The 24,297-nt window shown below is 45.4% G+C and overlaps 1 protein-coding gene across 3 annotated transcripts in view; it reads right to left on the bottom strand.

The window, feature by feature from the left end:
* Nucleotides 1-170: 170 nt before the first annotated feature.
* smad4.2.L (SMAD family member 4, gene 2 L homeolog) overlaps nt 171-24,297 on the bottom strand; it is a 34,418-nt gene continuing 10,291 nt past the window's right edge. The window contains 12 exon segments of one of the 3 annotated variants that reach the window (NM_001090989.1): nt 171-1,215; nt 2,251-2,389; nt 4,797-4,965; nt 5,076-5,259; nt 6,705-6,758; nt 6,838-6,942; nt 7,059-7,217; nt 8,874-9,101; nt 9,275-9,295; nt 11,062-11,236; nt 14,399-14,647; nt 19,599-19,947. In NM_001090989.1, the coding sequence (NP_001084458.1) occupies nt 1,004-1,215; nt 2,251-2,389; nt 4,797-4,965; nt 5,076-5,259; nt 6,705-6,758; nt 6,838-6,942; nt 7,059-7,217; nt 8,874-9,101; nt 9,275-9,295; nt 11,062-11,236; nt 14,399-14,647; nt 19,599-19,691 (1,788 nt within the window). In that variant the 5' untranslated portion in view covers nt 19,692-19,947 and the 3' untranslated portion in view covers nt 171-1,003. 3 annotated transcript variants of the gene reach the window in all.

Below are 24,297 nucleotides of genomic sequence, written 5' to 3'. Positions count from 1 at the left end.
TCTGTGCCCATGAAGTAGAGACATGCGAGGGTTGGCGATCTCTGTACCCATGAAGGAGAGACGTGTGAGTGTTGGGGAGATTAAAACCCTAATGAACAGAGGACATATAGTGAGTAAGTGAAGACACAAAGGAAAGTGTTTGTATTATCAGTAGGTATACGACTGCAGAGTTATAGGCAACAGTACATAAATATTTTATTTAGAATACATCAGAAGCCATTTGACAGGTTCTTAATATGTGAAAAGAAACCTTTGCACACACGGCTGTGGTTTTTGGTTTTATCTGTACACATTTGGCCTAGAAGTGATACCACAACAAAAAATAAAAATGCGCTCGCCGAAAACAGACATCAAAATACACCAAATATCTCCCCAGGCTTTGGAAAGCAGCGTAGAACATGTGTGTGCCGTGTAAACCAGCAGATCCTGCTTGTCTGTTAGACGTGTTAGTACCAATGGAGGGGGAAGGGAGGGGGAATGGGGGGCTAAAGGAACTGAGGTAGCCACATCATTTTAACTGGCACATACAAAAAGCATTTATATATCTGCATTTATTTAGCCTTTGAACGTCAGGGAAATGTTGGGAGTCCATCCCGGCACTAAAAAGCCAAATATCAGACCAAAAATAATCTTCTGACCAAAAAAATAAGGAACATTTAATGCATTTCAGCTATAAAAACACAGTTCATCTACTTCACCCAAAGTCACATGTCCTGTGTAGCTCCACTCGGGGGAGTTCTGTGCCTCCATCCTACTGGTTCCACCAATCAGCAGGAAGATCCAAGGGGGCGTCAGGTATCCGTGTGCCCAATGTATTGGCCGGGTCTCCAAAGGACTGGAAGGTCTATGGCAAACATTTGTCTTTGCTTAACATATGATTGGATGAATCCTGATTGGCTCACTTTGGACTGGATGAGTCTTAATTAGGAGTCTTGTCTCATCCTGGCTTTGGTAGTTGACAGTTAGTCTGCCACTGGCAATCTGACAGACCTCGGGGTCTTGGTTAGTTGACAGAACTGGGGTCTGCCATTGGCAAAGTATGGAGAACTTCATCAAGAAGCTGCAGCGCACGGTGAAGATGGACCTCGATCCAGCAGGGAGTCTGCTTGATGCTCTGCCGAGGGTAATCAGGGCCCCAGCCCTTCACAAAACTAAGGCGCAAGATACAGAGGCGCCGTAGGTCGTCCACCCCGATACCGGCCGCAGCAGAAAGACCTAGGGGAGGAGTCAATCATGGAGACTGCTCAGGGTAGGTAGATATAGGCAGGAATGCAGAGATAAGGGCAGAAGACCCTCAGGCTGCAGGGGGACTACAAATATAGAGGACCCAGAAGTTTCGGGCCCCAAAAGTAAACCGAGAATGACTATCTAGCCCCTCCTCAGAGGCAGAAATAAATAAAGCATGGTACTCTCTCGTCGTAACCCCGCAATTTTATCCCAGCTCACCAGCCCCATAATTTGGGAACCTCTCCCTGCTGTGTCTAAGTCAATGGGAAGCAATACTGCTGCAGAAATTGCCTTGGTGATGTCAGTCTTAAAGGAACAGTTCAGTATAAAAATAAAAACTGGGTAAATAAATAGGCTGTGCAAAATAAATAATGTATCTAATATAGTTAGTTAGGCAAAAATGTAATGTATAAAGGCTGGAGTGACTGGATGTGTAACATAATAGCCAGAACACTACTTCCTGCTTTTCAGCTCTCTTGGCTTCCACTGATTGGTTACCAGGCAGTAACCAGAGACTTGAGGGGCCACATGGGACATATCTGTTGCTTTTGAATCTGAGCTGAATGCTGAGGATCAATTACAAACTCACTGAACAGTTATGTCCCATGTGGCCCCCCTTAGAGTCACTGACTAACTCAGAGTTAGAGCGCTGAAAAGCAGGAAGTAGTGTTCTGGCTATTATGTTACACATCCACTCACTCCAGCCTTTATACATTACATTTTTGCCTAACTAACTATATTAAAAACATGTTTTATTTTGCACAGCCTGTCTATTTACCCAGTTTTTATTTTTATACTGAACTGTTCCTTTAAAGCTCATTGGTAGAAATGAGTTGTGGCTCCATGCGGAGCAAGAGTCTGCTATGATGCTGGCCAGTTTAGGAAAGAATAGTTTGAAGCTAGAGCTATCACCATGGAGCAGTGGGATAACCATAGTGAGAAGCTGGGAGAGTAGGGAGGCTGGAGCCATGCAAATAAATGGTTCTCCCCATACAATCAGTTCTCCTGTGGCTCATTACTTACTGACAGCAGGAGCGATGCCCCCCACCGACCCGGGACCAGGGATTGCGCCGGCCACAGCCGCTGCTTGGGCTGCAGCCGCTGCTTGAGCCGTAGCCGCCTGCTGCTGCATCTGCCGGTGACACTGTCGCAAGTCAAACACCTGCACAAATAAAATGATATAGTGAATATGTAACTCTTGTAAAATACACCGGAACCTTCATTTTCTATCCCCTGATTTTAAGTTTCCCCTCATTTTACATTGTTGTTTTGTGCTCCCACCTATATAACACATTTCCCTGATTTTACATTTTCCTGGATTTTACAACATTTGTTCTGGTCCCCTGAAAAACATGAAATGGGGGTTCTACTGTATAAGGATATTAGAAGTCACCGAGGAGTTCCATGACCATATAAAAGTACGAGGCCAAAGGATGTGTTTTTCTACAGCTCATGGAACTTCAAGGTGACTTCTAATATTCCCATATTTTGCACCAGGGGGTACTTTATTATAATACACAAGTGTGAGTCATGTGACAGAAATCACTAAGCTCCAATTAGAACTGATGACATCACTAAGCACTTAAGGATATAATATATATATAAGGATATCATGTACAGGATATTCATGGCTCTTGTGTATTATATATGTATACAGGATTTACATATATATATATGTATATAAAATAGGGATTCACTGAATCCAGGATTCGGTTCGGGACTCAGCAGGATTCGGAATCAGCCGAATCCTTCTGCCCGGCCGAATCCGAATTTGCATATGCGAATTAGGGGCAGGGAGGGAAATTGCATGACTTTCTGTCACACAACAAGGAAGTAAAACCATTTCCTCCCTTCCACCCCTAATTTGCATATGCAAATTAGGATTTGGTTCGGTATTCGGACATTCAGGGGTTCGGCCGAATCCAAAATAGTGTATTTGTGCATCCCTAATATAAAAGGAGATCTTCTGAATCCAGTTATCATGGGCAAATATCCCACAAGGCTTTGAATCTTCTTTCTTCACTTAAAGGAAAACTATAGCCCCAAAATGAATACTTAAGCAACAGATAGTTTATATCAAATTACGTGGCATACTAAAAAATCTTACCAAACTGGAATATATATTTAAGAAACTATTGCCCTTTTACATCTCTTGCCTTGAACCCCCATTTTGTGCTGGTCTGTGTGCTGCCTCAGAGATCACCTGACCAGAAATACTGCAGCTCTAACTGTAACAGGGAGAGATCACCTGACCAGAAATACTGCAGCTAACAGGAAGAGATCACCTGACCAGAAATACTACAGCTCTAACTGTAACAGGCAGAGATCACCTGACCAGAAATACTGCAGCTCTAACTGTAACAGGAAGAGATCACCTGACCAGAAATACTGAAGCTCTAACTGTAACAGGAAGAGATCACCTGACCAGAAATACTGCAGCTCTAACTGTAACAGGAAGAGATCAGCTGACCAGAAATACTACAACTCTAACTGTAACAGGAAGAGATCACCTGACCAGAAATACTGCAGCTCTAACTGTAACAGGCAGAGATCACCTGACCAGAAATACTGCAGCTCTAACAGGAAGAGATCACCTGACCAGAAATACTACAGCTCTAACTGTAACAGGCAGAGATCACCTGACCAGAAATACTGCAGCTCTAACTGTAACAGGCAGAGATCACCTGACCAGAAATACTGCAGCTCTAACTGTAACAGGAAGAGATCACCTGACCAGAAATACTGCAGCTCTAACAGGAAGAGATCACCTGACCAGAAATACTACAGCTCTAACTGTAACAGGCAGAGATCACCTGACCAGAAATACTGCAGCTCTAACTGTAACAGGCAGAGATCACCTGACCAGAAATACTACAGCTCTAACTGTAACAGGCAGAGATCACCTGACCAGAAATACTGCAGCTCTAACTGTAACAAGCAGAGATCACCTGACCAGAAATACTGCAGCTCTAACTGTAACAGGAAGAGATCACCTGACCAGAAATACTGCAGCTCTAACTAACAGGAAGAGATCACCTGACCAGAAATACTGCAGCTCTAACTGTAACAGGAAGAGATCACCTGACCAGAAATACTGCAGCTCTAACTGTAACAGGAAGAGATCACCTGACCAGAAATACTACAGCTCTAACTGTAACAGGAAGAGATCACCTGACCAGAAATACTGCAGCTCCAACTGTAACAGGAAGAGGCGTGGAAGCAAAAGACAAAAGTCTGTCTGTTAATTGGCTCATGTGACCTAACATGTATGGTTTGTTTGTGTGCACAGTGAATCGTACGATCCCAGGGGGCGGCCCTTATTTTTTAAAATGTCAATTTTCTATTTATGATTACCCAATGGCACATACTAATAGAAAAGTATATTATTATGAAAATGATTTACATGAAGCAGCGTTTTAAATATGAACGGTTTTATGCAATATCTTTTAATAGAGACCTACATTGTTCAGGGGTTATAGTTTTCCATTAAGACAAGATATAACCCCCCCACAATAAAATGGACATGCAGTTCTTTCACACTTCCTGTAAAGGGAGCGTCAGCTCTTTACCTTAATGTAGGCGCCCGGATAAATCTTGTGGACTGCATCTCCCGGCGCTCGCCCTGCTTCCCTGTCCAAGTAATAACTCTGAACAAACACGGCGTGATCACTGAGGCACCTCATCCATACGTCTCCCTCGCCCCGACACTCAAGCTGCACTCCCTTCCCGATGTGAAGCCTGAAAGATGCCACTAGTATTAAGCCTGCCTGTGTCCTTACATCAACCAACGGAATCCAAATCCCAGTACCAGCAGACTGGATTCTGGAACACTATTCTGGATCACTTACCTTGCACGCTCACTAGTGTCTGTGCGATGCACGTTAGAAAGCTGACCAAGGCAAAACCGATCCCCACCAGAGGGGTCCACATATCCATCCACCGTGACCACGGGACAGTTAGATGGGACTTTAAATATCTCCCCAACCTGAACATCCATCTCGAAATAGGCAACGGAGCACCAGAACTCTGGGCCTGATAGAGATAGTAATGGGTTAGAGAGAAGGTTCCTATATAGTTTCAGACAATCACTTAAAGGAGAACTAAACCCTTAATTAAAATAACCCCTACATAGACCCCTCCTCCCCCCAGCCTAGCTGTTACCCCTGGTAAATGCCCCTAAGTCTTTACTTATCCCTTGGTGCAGATTCAGGGCATCAGAGTTCACGGGCGCCATCTTCTTCTCTTTGGCAATCTTCAAGTCTTCTTCCGGTGCTTCAGCAATTTCCGTAAATTTTGGCAAATGCGCAATTGTAAAAAAAAACCCAAAAGATCGAAGAGAAGAAGATGGCGCCCGTGAATTCCGATTCCCTGAATATGCACCGAAGGGTAAATAAAGAGTTAGGGGCATTTACCAGGAGTAACAGCTGGGCAGGGGAGCAGGGTTTGTAGGGTAGGGGGGTAGGGTTTTTTAATTAAGAGGTTTAGTTCTCTTTTAAGGGGATTCTGTAATGATTTTTATGGTGTAGTTTTTATTACTAAATTACACTGCAAATAATTGACTGTACAATATAAAATGTCATTCCTGAACCAGCAAGTGTATTTAGTTGTAATATTGGTGTGTAGGTGCATCTCAGCTCATTTTGCCTGGTCATGTGATTTCAGAAAGAGCCAGCACTTTAGGATGGAACTGCTTTCTGGCAGCCTGTTGTTTCTCCTACTTAATGTAACTGAATGTGTCTCAGTGGGACCTGGATTTTACTATTGAGTGTTGTTCTTAGATCTACCAGGCAGCTGTTATCTTGTGTTAAGCTCCCCATAGACGCGACGATTCTTCTTGCCGAACGACCGATTTTAGGGAAGCCCGACCAATCCTTCGAAATTATCGTGCGGTTAGTGGTATTCAAACGATCGTACATCTTACGATTTTTCGGCCGACATCTGTCGGGAAATTGATCGGCCAGGTCAAAAAATCTTTGTCGGTCCCAGTACAATCTATCTATGCTTGCAGGGCCAAGCAGGCAGCTCCCCTTTGTTTTCCTGGTAAATTGCTCTTTTAAGTTGATGGTAAATTCGTACGATCGTTCTGAGAAGATCGTGGTCTCACGATCAGGATCTGATCTTTTAAAAATCTCAACATCTATGGCCAGCTTTAGGGAGCTGCTATCTGGTTACCTTCCCATTGTTCTGTTCTTAGGCTGCTGGGGGGGAAAAGGGAGGGGGTGACATCACTCCAACTTGCAGTACAACAGTAAAGAGTGACTGATGTTTATCAGAGCACAAGTCACATGACTGGGGGCAACTGGGAAACTGACAATATGTCTAGCCCCATGTCAGATTTCAAAATTAAATATAAAAAAATCTGTTTGCTCTTTTGAGAAACGTATTCAGTGTAGAATTCTGCTGGAACAGCACTATTAACTGATGTCTTTTGAAAAATTTTTTTTTCCCATGACAGTATCGCTTTAAACAGTCCTCACCTGGGTGGTTTGACACGGGGTGCTGATACTGAGGGGAGCTCTGGTGAAGGGGCCCTGCAGGAAGGAAAGATGATATTTAAAGACACATGGTAGGCAGATGGAGCAGTAGACAAAACAGAAGGAGAAGTCGTACAGTAGTTGTTTGGGTGGTGAAGTGGAGGTTGCTGGTTTCCTCTTCCGTTCTGCTGTACCCCAGGGTTCGGGGTATATACAGCTGTGCTGCTCCCTGTCCAAGAAGCTAAGAAAGAATAGGGATTGAGAGTATAATATATGGAATAAACACCTGTAACACTGCAACTAGGCAAGATTACTAAACATCACAAATGTACTAGTTACTGCAATGCATATACTCACCATGGAAAGGCTGCTTTGGGGGGGAAGAATAACCATTCTGCTGGGAGTTCTGGCTCGGTGTGGAAGGCGGAGATATGGACAACATTTGCTGGGGATGGGATGGAGCTATCTGTAGTAACCCCTCACCATGCATAGGTATGAGAGGGCAACCAGGAGCCACTGTAAGAGTGAAAATTAGGTCATCTATAAAGGGGTATCACTGTCTCTCTCTGTCCCCTGGGGATCGGGTCTGTAGAACTGAACCCAGAGCTCTAGGTGAGACCTTACCAGGGATCTATAAAGTGGTATCACTGTCTCTCTGTCCCCTGGGGATCGGGTCTGTAGTACTGAACCCAGAGCTATAGGTGAGACCTTACCAGGGATCTATAAAGTGGTATCACTGTCTCTCTCTGTCCCCTGGGGATCGGGTCTGTAGAACTGAACCCAGAGCTCTAGGTGAGACCTTACCAGGGATCTATAAAGTGGTATCACTGTCTCTCTCTGTCCCTTTAGGGGATCGGGTCTGTAGAACTTAACCCAGAGCTCTAGGTGAGACCTTACCAGGGATCTATAAAGTGGTATCACTGTCTCTCTCTGTCCCCTGGGGATCGGGTCTGTAGAACTGAACCCAGCGCTCTAGGTGAGACCTTACCAGGGATCTATAAAGTGGTATCACTGTCTCTCTCTGTCCCCTGGGGATCGGGTCTCTAGAACTGAACCCAGAGCTCTAGGTGCGACCTTACCAGGGATCTATAAAGTGGTATCACTGTCTCTGTCTGTCCCCTGGGGATCGGGTCTGTAGAACTGAACCCAGAGCTCTAGGTGAGACCTTACCAGGGATCTATAAAGTGGTATCACTGTCTCTGTCTGTCCCCTGGGGATCGGGTCTGTAGAACTGAACCCAGAGCTCTAGGTGAGACCTTACCAGGGATCTATAAAGTGGTATCACTGTCTCTCTCTGTCCCCTGGGGATCGGGTCTGTAGAACTGAACCCAGAGCTCTAGGTGAGACCTTACCAGGGATCTATAAAGTGGTATCACTGTCTCTCTCTGTCCCTTTAGGGGATCGGGTCTGTAGAACTTAACCCAGAGCTCTAGGTGAGACCTTACCAGGGATCTATAAAGTGGTATCACTGTCTCTCTCTGTCCCCTGGGGATCGGGTCTGTAGAACTGAACCCAGAGCTCTAGGTGAGACCTTACCAGGGATCTATAAAGTGGTATCACTGTCTCTCTCTGTCCCCTGGGGATCGGGTCTGTAGAACTGAACCCAGAGCTCTAGGTGAGACCTTACCAGGGATCTATAAAGTGGTATCACTGTCTCTCTCTATCCCCTGGGGATCGGGTCTGTAGAACTGAACCCAGAGCTCTAGGTGAGACCTTACCAGGGATCTATAAAGTGGTATCACTGTCTCTCTCTGTCCCTTTAGGGCAGGGGTCCCCAACCTTTTTTACTCGTGAGCCACATTTAAATGTAAAAAAGACTTGGAGAGCAACACAAGCATGAAAAAGTCCATGGGTATGCCAAATAAGGCCTGTGATTGGCTATGTGGTCACCCCTAGGTGTACTGGCAGCCTAAAGGAGGGTCCGTTTGGCAGTACACCTGGTTTTTATACAACCAAAACTTGCCTCCAAGACAGAAATTCAAAAATAAGCAACTGCATTGAGGCCACTGGGAGCAACATCCAAGGGGTTGGTGAGCAACATGTTGCTCGCGAGCTACTGGTTGGGGATCACTGCTTTAGGGGATCGGGTCTGTAGAACTTAACCCAGAGCCTTACCCTCCTAGCTGCAATACCTCTAATGGTTTATATTGTACAGAGAAACATTGTACGTACCAGAGGGAGAGAGGGGCATGTTGGGATACATGCTGATAGCAGTCTGGGGGCTCTTGGGTAGGGTGAGTGGGGGCAGTGGCTGCCTGTAGGACTCTGTAGGTGGCATTGGTGGAAGGGAGGCATGTTTGATGGCTGGCGGAAGTTCCTGGGATGCTGGGAGACATGAAGATGCATCCATTTCACACTCATGGACATACTCCTCTTTTACTGACCGGCATGGGGTGGTCACTAAACACAAGCAAAAAAAAAAACAAAAAAAAAAAAACATACTAGAGTCAATGAGAATAAACAGAATGAAAATGTGAGCAAGAGTGAGAGGTCTTGGGTATCAGAGAAATACTGTACGGTGTAATGTACGGTGTAATGTACGGTGTAATGTACGGTGTAATGCAGGAACTCACCAGTGCTAGGGATACTCAGACCTGTAACATAAAGAAAACCAATTTTAATATGAAATGAGGGGAATCCAATTCTTCCTGCTCTTGTAGGTACAAAGGGAACCTTTACAATTGGAATTTACAATTACTGACCCTAAACTATTGCAGTGCAATTGAAGAAATTGGCAAGAACTCATTTTTATTAAGGTAAAAGGTCATCAACGAAAAAGATACACGTCAAGTGAAATACCCATTTTTATAACATCGTATAGTAGGCAATATCGGAAGGTGAGACAACACATACCTCCCGCTTTTATATGGTGGCGATAGTCTACAAAACATTCTGAAGGATGGGTGTCAATTTGTTACACGTCAATACCTTGGATAATCTAACAGCACAGAGTGTGTATAACCTGTGAAAGGATCTTGGTGTCTACTGAATTTGTGAGTAGTAGCACAGGAGGATCTTTTAAAATGAAAAGTTTTTGTAAATTGCAATACCCAATTTGTGGTCTATTTGCTCACTTGTTCGAAGTGCAATATACAGTATGTCGGGTGTACTTCAAGGAACCTAAAATGCAGCATGAGGGAGCATATGAATTTTATTTTATGAAAAATAACTAGCAACCCTAGTTATGTCCCTTCAAGTCACTGATTGGTTACTGCATGGTAACCAATCAGTGGAAAGCAAAAGAGCTGAAAAGCAGGAAGTAGTGTTCTGGCTATTATGTTACACATCCACTCACTCCAGCCTTTATACATTACATTTTTGCCTAACTAACTATATTAGATACATTTTTTATTTTGCACAACCTATTTGCCGAGTTTTTGTTTTTAAACTGAACTGTTCCTTTAAGATACAATGTCTGGAAAGAATTGAGCCCTTGCACAGAGGTGGAAATCTGATGGCTCGGCTTCTTCATAGAGAGGCATATTGTATTTTTACCTTGGGGACACGTCAGCCAACAGGTTTGAATTTGAGGTGTGATATAGCCTGTTGCGTTTTGGACACACATAATGAGAGACTTGTTCCGGGTTTCATTCATAATACAAATGTACATATAGTTAATTCACAACATTTTTGTTTTTGTATATACATGTTAGATAATCATTTGATAATTCATTTGTTCGGAAATTATAAATGGGGGTTATGCCTGTAAAATGAATTGCTTCGTTATAAATTTCGTTAAGATTATAAAAGAATAATCTCTGCTTGTTTAGGATAGCAGCTGCCATATTAGCTTGGTGTGACATCACTTCCTGCCTGAGTCTCCCCCTGCTCACTCATAGCTCTGGGCTCAGATTACAGCAGGGAGGGGAGAGAGGAGCAAACTGAGCATGCTCAAGCCCTAGCCCTGGAGGTTTAAGCTGAAAACAGGAAGTCTGATACAGAAGCCCATGAGTACACAATAGAAGGAAAGAAATGTGCTGTTTCTTTTGACAGGGGACTCAGAGCAGCATTACTTTGAGGGATTACTGATGTATTTATATAGACCTTTCTGATAAAGCTTACTTACTTTTAGCCTTTCCTTCTCCTTTAAGGAGTTTGCAAACCCAGGAGCGTGGGGTATATACACCCAGGTGAGAGAATTTCTAGGGTGAGCGCTTTAAGTTTAGGTGGTTCATCGCTACTTAAGTTTAGAGATAAAAAAGTAAACGTTTGAGTTTAGTATTGATTATAAGTAGCGACCCATTTTTCATGAATATATTTATGCACTGAGCTGCACTGATCGATATACAGTTGCTGCAGATAAAGTGTTGGGGCCACAGTCTGGACACCCCTTCTCCCGGCAGATCAGCCCATCACTCACCAATGCCGGGAGAAACCACCCGCTCGTAGTGATAGGGGTTCACGCACACGCTGTCGTACTTCAGGTCGAAGGCGAACTGGCAGAACTTAACGTGTTTCAGCTCATTCTTGTGCAGGTCCGGCCAGCGCCACAAACGAGCGTAGATCACATGTGGGAAACCTTTACGGCCGGCTACCTGCGAGCAAAGGCAACAGTGAGGTCACAGAAAGACTTGCCTAAAGGAACATTATGGGGATCATAATAGTAATGGGGAAAAAAAACAAAATTGTAATCATTCAAAAAAAAAAAAAAACCCCAAAATTGTAATCATTCAAAAAAACCTTTGTGTAACGGCAGTATCATTATTCTTTACATTTTATCAATATATTTCCCATCATACCCTGCCCTAGTGGAGTCCATTACATGGCTGACAGGGAATGCTGGGAAACCGCCAGGAGGGACAAACATCTAGGTAAAAAGGATTAATAGGAGCCAAACTGAGGCCAAGTCCTGGGACCCTTGCTGAAAATTATAGCACTGTACAGTAGAGTCCTGCAGGGGGTCGGGTACCCACAAAAACCTGCAGTACCCTGTGGGTTACAGGTATAAGTTTCGGGAGTGGGTATAGATGTGGGTCCGCAGTTCTCCCGGTCGTGGATCTTCTCAATAGCGAGTTTTACCCCTTTTTTTCTGATCACGCCTAATTCGAATGATGTCACTTCCGGGTTTACAATGACACCACTTCCTGTTTCTTGATGGTCAGCAGGTCAGGTTGCAGATAAGGTACTTGTGGTTTGGGTTGTGGGTCCAAGCAGGCAGGTTGGGTTTAACAAATTGGTTCCACGCAGGACTCTACTGTACAGCCCATGGGGCATATTTACTAAAGAGCGAAGTGGGCTTTTCTAGCGAAAATGCGCCCAAATGATAATTTGCAGGGACATCTCCAATTTACTAAAAGGCGAAGAGGAGAATTCGCTAGCGAAAAATCTCAGCACTAGAGAAGTTTCACGCTGTTTCACCAGGCGAAATTTGTGAAGACGAATGATCATCTATCAAAGTGCGAACTTTCCAATAAGTTACCCTTTTTGTCCAGAGTCTGTTCCGCCAGCCTATACCTGGCAAATTGATATCCTCAAAATGATGACATCATATCCTGTATGCCAAAAAAGTCATAAAAAAGACAAAACACTGGCGTTTTTTCATATTTTAATGTGGGATTATGTTTACAGGTTGTAACTGTTAAATTTATGTAAAAAAGTATTGTTTTTTTAACCATTTGAGGGGCATGTCACATTTGTTTTAGGGTGGGCTCATGTCTAGGACATTAGAGTATTTCTTTTGTCTTTATTCAGCTTCCTTGGACATGTGTAATAATAAGTGGCCACTTCCTGCATTTACACCAAGATCTCTAATAAAGACGTATATATATATATATATATATATATATATATATATATATATATATATATATATATATATATATATATATATATATATATATATATATATATGTGACCTATATGTGCCCATCCAATTAAACTTGACGTAAGTTTTGTTTGGAAGAATGTAACACAAGCCAAAATTCGCTTAGAAATGTTCCCGCTGACGAAGTTCATCTGCCGAGACAAAACGTCGCATTTTGATTAATACGCGTATTCGAATGTTCGCCCTTTAGTAAATTTGCCCCCAAGTGTAAGAGGATGCTGGGAGATGTAGTTGTATAAATTGAGAATCCACACCCCCTGCTGCTCCCCCCAGTTCTGCAGTTATGTAAGAATACAGGCAGTGTTGGTGGGAGAGACTCACAGAGAGATGTATGAGCTGCACCTCCTCCCTCTTGTTTATATTAAGCATCTCGTCCCCTCTCACACTCCTTCCCCTGGAGGCTTCGGAGCAGACAAAACAACACCCCCCCCCGCCCCAGTACTTGCCAGACACTGACTCATCAGTACAGGCAGCGGGCCGGCTACTAATTGCTCAGGAGAGAGAAGCTCAGGGTGAGAGCTCTGATAATAACAGGGAGACGGCCCAACCTGCAGCTCTTGTTAAAGTGCCTGGGAGTTATAGTTTAATAACAGCAGGATATTGCAAGTCAGATGTTCCAGTTGCAGGGAATAAAGCTAATATATATATATATATATATATATATATATATATATATATATATATATATATATATATATATACATATATACACATATACACACACACATACACAGGGGTTAGTATAGGGAGTTCCTATCCTGCCTGTTAAATACGCAGCTTTGTCTCATAACATTATAAAGCAGTGCTCTAATGCGGCAGGGTCTGTGCTGCTAGAGTGCACCTAACATTGGGGTAACAGTCACCCTGCTATAGTTCCAGGGGTACCCAGGGTAAAAATAAGCACTCACCCCAAATCTCCCCCTAACTGGCCTTCAGACTGGGCCCCCTTAGCTCATAACAAGGTTACAGATATATAGAAACATTGGGGTGTCACCCTGCTATAGTACCAGGGGTACCCAGGGCACAAATAAACACTCACCCCAAATCTCCCCCTAACTGACCTTCAGACTGGGCCCCCTTAGCTCATAACAAGGTTACAGATATATAGAAACATTGGGGTGTCACCCTGCTATAGTTCCAGGGGTACCCAGGGCACAAATAACTAGTCACCCCAAATCTTCCCCTAACTGACCTTCAGGCTGGGCCCCCCTTAGCTCATAACAAGGTTACAGATATATAGATACATTGGGGTGTCACCCTGCTATAGTTCCAGGGGTACCCAGGGTACAAATAATCACTCACCCCAAATCTCCCCCTAACCGGCCTTCAGGCTGGGCCCCCTTAGCTCATAACAAGGTTACAGATATATAGAAACATTGGGGTGTCACCCTGCTATAGTTCCAGGGGTACCCAGGGTACAAATAAGCACTCACCCCAAATCTCCCCCTAACTGACCTTCAGACTGGGCCCCCTTAGCTCATAACAAGGTTACAGATATATAGAAACATTGGGGTAACAGTCTGTAGTTCCAGGGGTACCCAGGGCGGGTGCCTCTCCCTGGTGGACTGTGTGACCATGATGTTGGGGTACATGAGTGCTTGTTGTGTAGATTTGGGGGTGTGGGTGGGGTGGAATAAATGAAGGGTGGGAGCAGAGAATGAATCAGCAAAGACATGTAGAAGTGTAGCAAAGAAATAAAGGGATAGAGGGTCAGACAGTAAAGGGAACAGAGGAAGGTGGGTGGGGTGGGTGTCAAACACAAGCACATTCCTTTAATACCTGTAATGTGACAAAACCCTTGGCCTGGTGCCTGGCACAGACAGACAGACACACACACAGACAGACACACACAGTCAGACAGACACACACATACCTGAAGCCTCCCGTCCAAGGTTCGCTGGATGGTAACGCACTTGCTGGGGTGCACTCCATTAGTAGTAATGGCAGTGATGAGGGAGTCCAGCTCGTCTTTCTTCTCCTTCAGTTTCTTGACGAGACTCTCAATGGCTCTCTTGGCAAAGCCCTCGTTCTCCCCCCCCTGCCGGTGGCACATGAGACTGTGTACGATGCTGAGACAGGCATCACTGCTGTTAGGAGGGGTCAGAGACATGGCCGGGATCTCCTGCAGTGACAACATGGGAAAGAGTGGGGTGAAACATGACAGTCACTACACACATGACTCCATATTAACTGATGGCACCAAGTCACTCACTAGGGTTTGTCCAATCACTTCCCATTCACTCACACTGTCTCATTACATTCAAACACAAGAGCTAGCAATCTACAACATATATGAAGAGGAAAAAAAGTGCCTCTTAAGAGGGACCTCACCCCCAACTTGAGAGAGAGAAGAGACAGGACACGGAGAGTGAGCAGCGGAAAAGCATGGGAGGGAGGGGAGACAGACTGACTCAGGCTGCAACAAAATAACCAGCGGGCAGACATAACAAACTGATCCTGTACTCGTCTCATTGGGGGGAACCAGCTGTGCAGCACTGGGGAGAAGCCTCGGTCTATAGAGGGGCAGCAGCTTCCACTCACTGGGGAGAAACAAGAGCACTTAATAGCAACATACCAGCTGCAGGACAGGAACAGGTTAATAGACAGGCGAATCATATGGGGGAGGGGAGAATGTATTTAAAGGCAAACTATACCTAAACTGCAAACTATTACTACAGGGAAGTATTTACTAAAAACTGAGTGAGACCAAAAGGCACCTATAGTAACCGTGGGATAATAGTCTCTGGGAAGGGAGTGTGACTGTGGGATAGCAGGTATAGTAGGGAGAGATGGTGTCTATAGTAACAGTGGATAATAGTCTCTGGGAAGGGAGTGTGACTGTGGGATAGCAGGTATAGTAGGGAGAGATGGTGCCTATAGTAACAGTGGATAATAGTCTCTGGGAAGGGAGTGTGACTGTGGGATAGCAGGTATAGTAGGGAGAGATGGAGCCTATAGTAACAGTGGATAATAGTCTCTGGGAAGGGAGTGTGACTGTGGGATAGCAGGTATAGTAGGGAGAGATGGTGTCTATAGTAACAGTGGGATAATAGTCTCTGGGAAGGGAGTGTGACTGTGGGATAGCAGGTATAGTAGGGAGAGATGGTGTCTATAGTAACAGTGGATAATAGTCTCTGGGAAGGGAGTGTGACTGTGGGATAGCAGGTATAGTAGGGAGAGATGGTGTCTATAGTAACAGTGGATAATAGTCTCTGGGAAGGGAGTGTGACTGTGGGATAGCAGGTATAGTAGGGAGAGATGGTGTCTATAGTAACAGTGGATAATAGTCTCTGGGAAGGGAGTGTGACTGTGGGATAGCAGGTATAGTAGGGAGAGATGGTGTCTATAGTAACAGTGGGTAATAGTCTCTGGGAAGGGAGTGTGACTGTGGGATAGCAGGTATAGTAGGGAGAGATGGTGCCTATAGTAACAGTGGGATAATAGTCTCTGGGAAGGGAGTGTGACTGTGGGATAGCAGGTATAGTAGGGAGAGATGGTGCCTATAGTAACAGTCCCCAAGTGACTTACAATCTAGCAGTAACAGTTCAGTGATATAAAGGGAATCCCTGTCCCAGCAGTATAAATGGAAACTGTGCACCAAGGAGCTTACAATCTAGTAACATAATGTGCTAGTGGGGGAATATGATGTAACAAGCACTCATGCCCAATAAAAGGGTGATAAGGTTCCTGCTAGTCAGGGGGGTGGGGAGAAGGAATTTTGTGTTGGTAAAAAAAAGGAGGGGGTGTCACAGACCACTGAGATAGGCAGCACAAGCTCTGCACTGAGTGAGAGGCACATATGTAGGTACATGAGTACCCCCCATATATTGCCTGCATTAAAGGATACAATGGCACTGCAGGGGTTAAGTGCATGTAGGCATTAACAAAGCAACATGAGCAGATCTGTTCCATATTTGGCTTTACTTGCCCTTTGTCTATTTCTTTTTGTAGTTTAGCATCTCCTGCGCTACAGAAGGGGGGACGCAAATGGGGGTGCGTGGTCGGCCCAAACCCAACCGACCTGCGGGTATCGGCCCAACCCGCACATCACTAATATACACCACTATACCTATTTACCACTATATCTATATATCATTACATCTATATACCACTACACTTATATACACTACTATACCTATTTACCACTATATCATTATACCTATATACCACTACACTTATATACACTACTATACCTATATACCACTATACCTATATACACTACTATATCTATATATCATTATACCTATATACCACTATACCTATACACCACTATACCTATATACCCTACTATACCTATATACTCAACTATACCTATATACTCAACTATACCTATATACTCAACTATACCTATATACTCAACTATACCTATATACTCAACTATACCTATATACTCAACTATACCTATATACCACACTATACCTATATACCACACTATACCTATATACCACTATACCTATATACCCTACTATACCTATATACTCAACTATACCTATATACTCAACTATACCTATATACTCAACTATACCTATATACTCAACTATACCTATATACCACACTATACCTATATACCACACTATACCTATATACCACACTATACCTATATACCACACTATACCTATATACCACACTATACCTATATACCACACTATACCTATATACCACACTATACCTATATACCACACTATACCTATATACCACTATACCTATATACCACTATACCTATATACTCAACTATACCTATATACCACACTATACCTATATACCACACTATACCTATATACCACACTATACCTATATACCACACTATACCTATATACCACTATACCTATATACCCTACTATACCTATATACCCTACTATACCTATATACCCTACTATACCTATATACTCAACTATACCTATATACTCAACTATACCTATATACTCAACTATACCTATATACTCAACTATACCTATATACCACACTATACCTATATACCACTATACCTATATACCACTATACCTATATACCCTACTATACCTATATACCCAACTATACCTATATACTCAACTATACCTATATACTCAACTATACCTATATACCACACTATACCTATATACCACACTATACCTATATACCACACTATACCTATATACCACACTATACCTATATACCACTATACCTATATACCACACTATACCTATATACCACTATACCTATATACCACTATACCTATATACCACTATACATCTATATACTCTACTATACCTATATACTCTACTATACCTATATACCACACTATACCTATATACCGCTGTCATGATACAGGCCTGTAATAGTTAATAACACAGGCCAAGGTATCATGAGAAATATTTCTACCAGTATCTAAATCAGACACATAACAGGCCTCTTCTCACTATGGTCAGAGGGGTCAGAGCTGTAATGCCCTCCTGTAAGTCCTGGCTGATAAGAGCCATTCCATGGGGAGGGGAAGCCCAAGGAGGGAGAACTCACAGGTGAAGTGAAGGTCACATATAAGGTATACTCAAATATATTTATCCTCACAGAACCCAGACCTGTTGTACCAACAGTATAAACAACTGCTGATGGGTTCAAGGCAATTTCATCTTTCAGATGAGTCCAAACATGACTGGGTTTGTTACTCTGTGTATTAGATGTGAATATCTGGGCAGGGGCAGGTCACACAGTATTGATGTTTAGTATCTATGGAATCCCTGAGAGAATTAATAACCAATGAATATAAAATCATCTCTCTCCTATGTTCCTATAAGGAGTTATGGTCATTATATTCTTGGTCCAGTTCCTACTCACAGGAGCTCATACTCACTCAATCTGTGTCCTGCTAGGCCACACCCCTTACATTCCTGAGGGAGGGGGAGTGTGCAGTTACCTGATGCCCTGAAATCACTAATAAATAGTCAGCTCTTCTGACTAAACTTTGGATTTACTTTGGAGGACCAATTGCGATTGGAAGTTATCCCGTTTGTTTCCCCATGCCTCCAGGACTTATCTTTGGAGTTAAGTTTAGGTTTTCCATGTTTTCCCTTTTATTTTACAACTGTTTGTAATTGTATTATTGAATGTCTGTCTCTTTTTGTAACATCTTTTTGTATATTGCACTGTTATACCTTTTATAATATTAAAGAGAATTTAATAAGATTGTCTTTGGTGCTCTAAACGAGCCTAGCCTGAAAGAGTTAACTGTGAGCCTTAACCCTCTGCATGCTGAAGTACTGGTTGAATCAGTAGGAACTAACTGACTATAGTGAGTGTTTAATGCATTGGTGTATTGTGAGTTATTATCTGTTAGAGAGAACAGGGGAATAGTCCCATTAGGTTTCTATCGCCTGTGAATGATAGATGGTGGCAGCCAATGAGTTTTGTGGGTGTTGGTTGGTGTTTGGGGGGCTTTTGTGTTAGTCTAACCTGTGTACAAGGTGGGTGAGAGACTGAGGGACCCCTGATAGTCCCACCTAAAGTCACGTCTGGTTGGAAGTACCGTGTTCATGACAACCACTATACATATAAACACTACTATATCTATATACACTACTATACCTATACACACTACTATACCAATGTACTATAGTATACCACTATACCTATATACTCTACTATACCTATATACTATTATACATAACTATACATATATACTACTATACATATACTAATATATAATATACTATATATAACTATACATAAATACTACTATACATAAACATAACTATACATAAATACTACTATACATATACATAACGATACATAAATACTACTATACATATACATAACGATACATAAATACTACTATACATAACGATACATAAATACTACTATAGCATGTCAACTGACGGCCTTTGCTGCACTCAGTAGGACAGTTATTTGTTAGTACATTACAGTGATGGTCCTCTGCACAGAGCATTGGCTGATTGGGGGAATAGCTGCTAAACTAGAACTCCCAGCATGCCCTTCAGCCAGCACAGCTAGAGCCTCTGAGAGGATGCTGGGAAGTGTAGTACAAGAGCCAGACATCCCTTTCAGAGTGTGAGCTCTTGTGAGCAAGGGCTGCTCCTTACCCCCTCAGACAAGCCTTCCCCGTAGACCTCCTCATCTCCACACCGGGCGGGGGGCACTCGGTGCAGGGCGAGCTCTAGGCTGGCAAACGCCATCTTTTGCCCTTGTTGTTACACCTCCATGGGGTTTATTGGACTGAACCAATTAGTGGTACAAAAAGCCAGAGCATGCTCAGTGGCACAGCTCAATTCTCAGCGTGGATCCAGGTGCAGCCCATCTCCCCTCCCCCACCAGACTAACATTACTAATAGGAGTAATTCATGCTAATTTAGATCCAGCTACATTACAACTTTAGCCCTTCCTTCTGTTAAACAATGATATGCTGCTAAGTGATTCATTTAAATGCATGCTGCCTGGCTGCCCAGTAATCCATGTAGTCTGCAGCATGTATATGAAGCAACTGCTAATTGGCCATGCAGGCGGGTCTGACTGTCTCTAAGTCCAGCTGGAAATTTGTGCTCAAGCTCCGCCCCATAGGAATGAGAGGGCCCAAGCTCCACCCCCTGCTTAACCATGAGAATGAGAGGGCCCAAGCTCCACCCCCTGCTTAACCATGGGAGTGAGAGCAGCTCAGAAGGGAGAAAGTAAAAAGAATCTGAGCTCAGGGATAAACTCCCCCACACACATCATATCTAAAGCAAAAGAGAAATTGTACGGTAGCCCCTAGATGTCATTATGTTGATCTTAACCAACAGTCTCATAAGCTCATAGACCTGGCCACTGACAGAGCACAGAGATGACAGGGAGGGTCAGAGAGAGATGACAGTGAGGGTCAAAGAGCAGAGAGAGATGACAGGGAGGGTCAGAGAGCACAGAGATGACAGGGAGGGTCAGAGAGATGGCAGGGAGGGTCAGAGAGCAGAGAGATGACAGGGAGGGTCAGAGAGGAGAGAGAGATGACAGGGAGGGTCAGAGAGCACAGAGATGATAGGGAGGGTCAGAGAGATGACAGTGAGGGTCAGAGAGCAGAGTGATGACAGGGAGGGTCAGAGAGCAGAGAGATGACAGGGAGGGTCAGAGAGAGATGACAGGGAGGGTCAGAGAGAGATGACAGTGAGGGTCAGAGAGCAGAGAGATGACAGGGAGGGTCAGAGAGGAGAGAGAGATGACAGGGAGGGTCAGAGAGCACAGAGATGACAGGGAGGGTCAGAGAGATGACAGTGAGGATCAGAGAGCAGAGAGATGACAGGGAGGGTCAGAGAGGAGAGAGAGATGACAGGGAGGGTCAGAGAGCACAGAGATGACAGGGAGGGTCAGAGAGATGACAGTGAGGGTCAGAGAGCAGAGAGATGACAGGGAGGGTCAGAGAGCAGAGAGAGATGACAGGGAGGGTCAGAGAGAGATGACAGTGAGGGTCAGAGAGCAGAGAGATGACAGGGAGGGTCAGAGAGCAGAGAGAGATGACAGTGAGGGTCAGAGAGCAGAGAGATGACAGGGAGGGTCAGAGAGCAGAGAGAGATGACAGGGAGGGTCAGAGAGCAGAGAGATGACAGTGAGGGTCAGAGAGCAGAGAGAGATGACAGGGAGGGTCAGAGAGCAGAGAGAGATGACAGTGAGGGTCAGAGAGCAGAGAGATGACAGGGAGGGTCAGAGAGCAGAGAGAAATGACAGGGAGGGTCAGAGAGCAGAGAGATGACAGGGAGGGTCAGAGAGCAGAGAGATGACAGGGAGGGTCAGAGAGCAGAGAGAGATGACAGGGAGGGTCAGAGAGCAGAGAGAGATGACAGGGAGGGTCAGAGAGCACAGAGATGACAGGGAGGGTCAGAGAGCACAGAGATGACAGGGAGGGTCAGAGAGCAGAGAGATGACAGGGAGGGTCAGAGAGCAGAGAGAGATGACAGGGAGGGTCAGAGAGAGATGACAGGGGAGGGTCAGAGAGAGATGACAGGGGAGGGTCAGAGAGAGATGACAGGGAGGGTCAGAGAGATGACAGTGAGGATCAGAGAGCAGAGAGATGACAGGGAGGGTCAGAGAGGAGAGAGAGATGACAGGGAGGGTCAGAGAGCACAGAGATGACAGGGAGGGTCAGAGAGATGACAGTGAGGGTCAGAGAGCAGAGAGATGACAGGGAGGGTCAGAGAGCAGAGAGAGATGACAGGGAGGGTCAGAGAGAGATGACAGTGAGGGTCAGAGAGCAGAGAGATGACAGGGAGGGTCAGAGAGCAGAGAGAGATGACAGTGAGGGTCAGAGAGCAGAGAGATGACAGGGAGGGTCAGAGAGCAGAGAGAGATGACAGGGAGGGTCAGAGAGCAGAGAGATGACAGTGAGGGTCAGAGAGCAGAGAGAGATGACAGGGAGGGTCAGAGAGCAGAGAGAGATGACAGTGAGGGTCAGAGAGCAGAGAGATGACAGGGAGGGTCAGAGAGCAGAGAGAAATGACAGGGAGGGTCAGAGAGCAGAGAGATGACAGGGAGGGTCAGAGAGCAGAGAGATGACAGGGAGGGTCAGAGAGCAGAGAGAGATGACAGGGAGGGTCAGAGAGCAGAGAGAGATGACAGGGAGGGTCAGAGAGCACAGAGATGACAGGGAGGGTCAGAGAGCACAGAGATGACAGGGAGGGTCAGAGAGCAGAGAGATGACAGGGAGGGTCAGAGAGCAGAGAGAGATGACAGGGAGGGTCAGAGAGAGATGACAGGGAGGGTCAGGAGAGAGATGACAGGGAGGGTCAGAGAGAGATGACAGGGAGGGGTCAGAGAGAGATGACAGGGAGGGTCAGAGAGAGATGACAGTGAGGGTCAGAGAGCAGAGAGATGACAGGGAGGGTCAGCGAGCAGAGAGAGATTACAGGGAGGGTCAGAGAGCAGAGAGAGATGACAGTGAGGGTCAGAGAGCAGAGAGAGATGACAGGGAGGGTCAGAGAGCAGAGAGATGACAGGGAGGGGTCAGAGAGCAGAGAGAGATGACAGGGAGGGTCAGAGAGCAGAGAGATGACAGGGAGGGTCAGAGAGCAGAGAGAGATGACAGTGAGGGTCAGAGAGCAGAGAAGAGATGACAGGGAAGGTCAGAGAGAGATGACAGGGAGGGTCAGAGAGCAGAGAGAGATGACAGTGAGGGTCCAGAGAGCAGAGAAGAGATGACAGGGAGGGTCAGAGAGCAGAGAGAGATGAAGGGAGGGTCAGAGAGCAGAGAGATATGACAGGGAGGGTCAGAGAGCAGAGAGATGACAGGGAGGGTCAGAGAGCAGAGAGATGACAGGGAGGGTCAGACAGTAGAGAGATGACAGGGAGGGTCAGAGAGAGATGACAGGGAGGGTCAGAGAGCAGAGAGATGACAGGGAGGGTCAGAGAGGAGAGAGAGATGACAGGGAGGGTCAGAGAGCACAGAGATGATAGGGAGGGTCAGAGAGATGACAGTGAGGGTCAGAGAGCAGAGAGATGACAGGGAGGGTCAGAGAGCAGAGAGATGACAGGGAGGGTCAGAGAGAGATGACAGGGAGGGTCAGAGAGAGATGACAGTGAGGGTCAGAGAGCAGAGAGATGACAGGGAGGGTCAGAGAGCAGAGAGAGATGACAGTGAGGGTCAGAGAGCAGAGAGAGATGTCAGTGAGGGTCAGAGAGCAGAGAGATGACAGGGAGGGTCAGAGAGCAGAGAGATGACAGGGAGGGTCAGAGAGCAGAGAGATGACAGGGAGGGTCAGAGAGCAGAGAGAGATGACAGTGAGGGTCAGAGAGCAGAGAGAGATGTCAGGGAAGGTCAGAGAGCAGAGAGAGATCACAGGGAGGGTCAGAGAGCAGAGAGAGATGACAGTGAGGGTCAGAGAGCAGAGAGAGATGACAGGGAGGGTCAGAGAGCAGAGAGAGATGACAGGGAGGGTCAGAGAGCAGAGAGAGATGACAGGGAGGGTCAGAGAGCAGAGAGATGACAGGGAGGGTCAGAGAGCAGAGAGATGACAGGGAGGGTCAGACAGTAGAGAGATGACAGGGAGGGTCAGAGAGAGATGACAGGGAGGGTCAGAGAGCAGAGAGATAACAGGGAGGGTCAGAGAGGAGAGAGAGATGACAGGGAGGGTCAGAGAGCACAGAGATGATAGGGAGGGTCAGAGAGATGACAGTGAGGGTCAGAGAGCAGAGAGATGACAGGGAGGGTCAGAGAGCAGAGAGATGGGTCAGAGAGAGATGACAGGGAGGGTCAGAGAGAGATGACAGGGAGGGTCAGAGAGAGATGACAGGGAGGGTCAGAGAGAGTCAGAGAGCAGAGAGAGATGACAGTGAGGGTCAGAGAGCAGAGAGAGATGACAGTGAGGGTCAGAGAGCAGAGAGATGACAGGGAGGGTCAGAGAGCAGAGAGACGACAGGGAGGGTCAGAGAGCAGAGAGAGATGACAGGGAGGGTCAGAGAGCAGAGAGATGACAGGGAGGGTCAGAGAGCAGAGAGAGATGACAGGGAGGGTCAGAGAGCAGAGAGAGATGACAGGGAGGGTCAGAGAGCAGAGAGAGATGACAGGGAGGGTCAGAGAGCACAGAGATGACAGGGAGGGTCAGAGAGCACAGAGATGACAGGGAGGGTCAGAGAGCACAGAGATGACAGGGAGGGTCCAGAGAGCACAGAGATGACAGGGAGGGTCAGAGAGCACAGAGATGACAGGGAGGGTCAGAGAGCACAGAGATGACAGGGAGGGTCAGAGAGATAACAGTGAGGGTCAGAGAGCCGAGAGCAGAGAGAGATGACAGTGAGGGTCAGAGAGCAGAGAGAGATGTCAGG

This window comes from Xenopus laevis, chromosome 8L (genome assembly GCF_017654675.1).
Source record: "Xenopus laevis strain J_2021 chromosome 8L, Xenopus_laevis_v10.1, whole genome shotgun sequence".
NCBI lineage: Eukaryota > Metazoa > Chordata > Amphibia > Anura > Pipidae > Xenopus > Xenopus laevis.
This window is presented reverse-complemented; position numbering and strand designations above follow the sequence as displayed.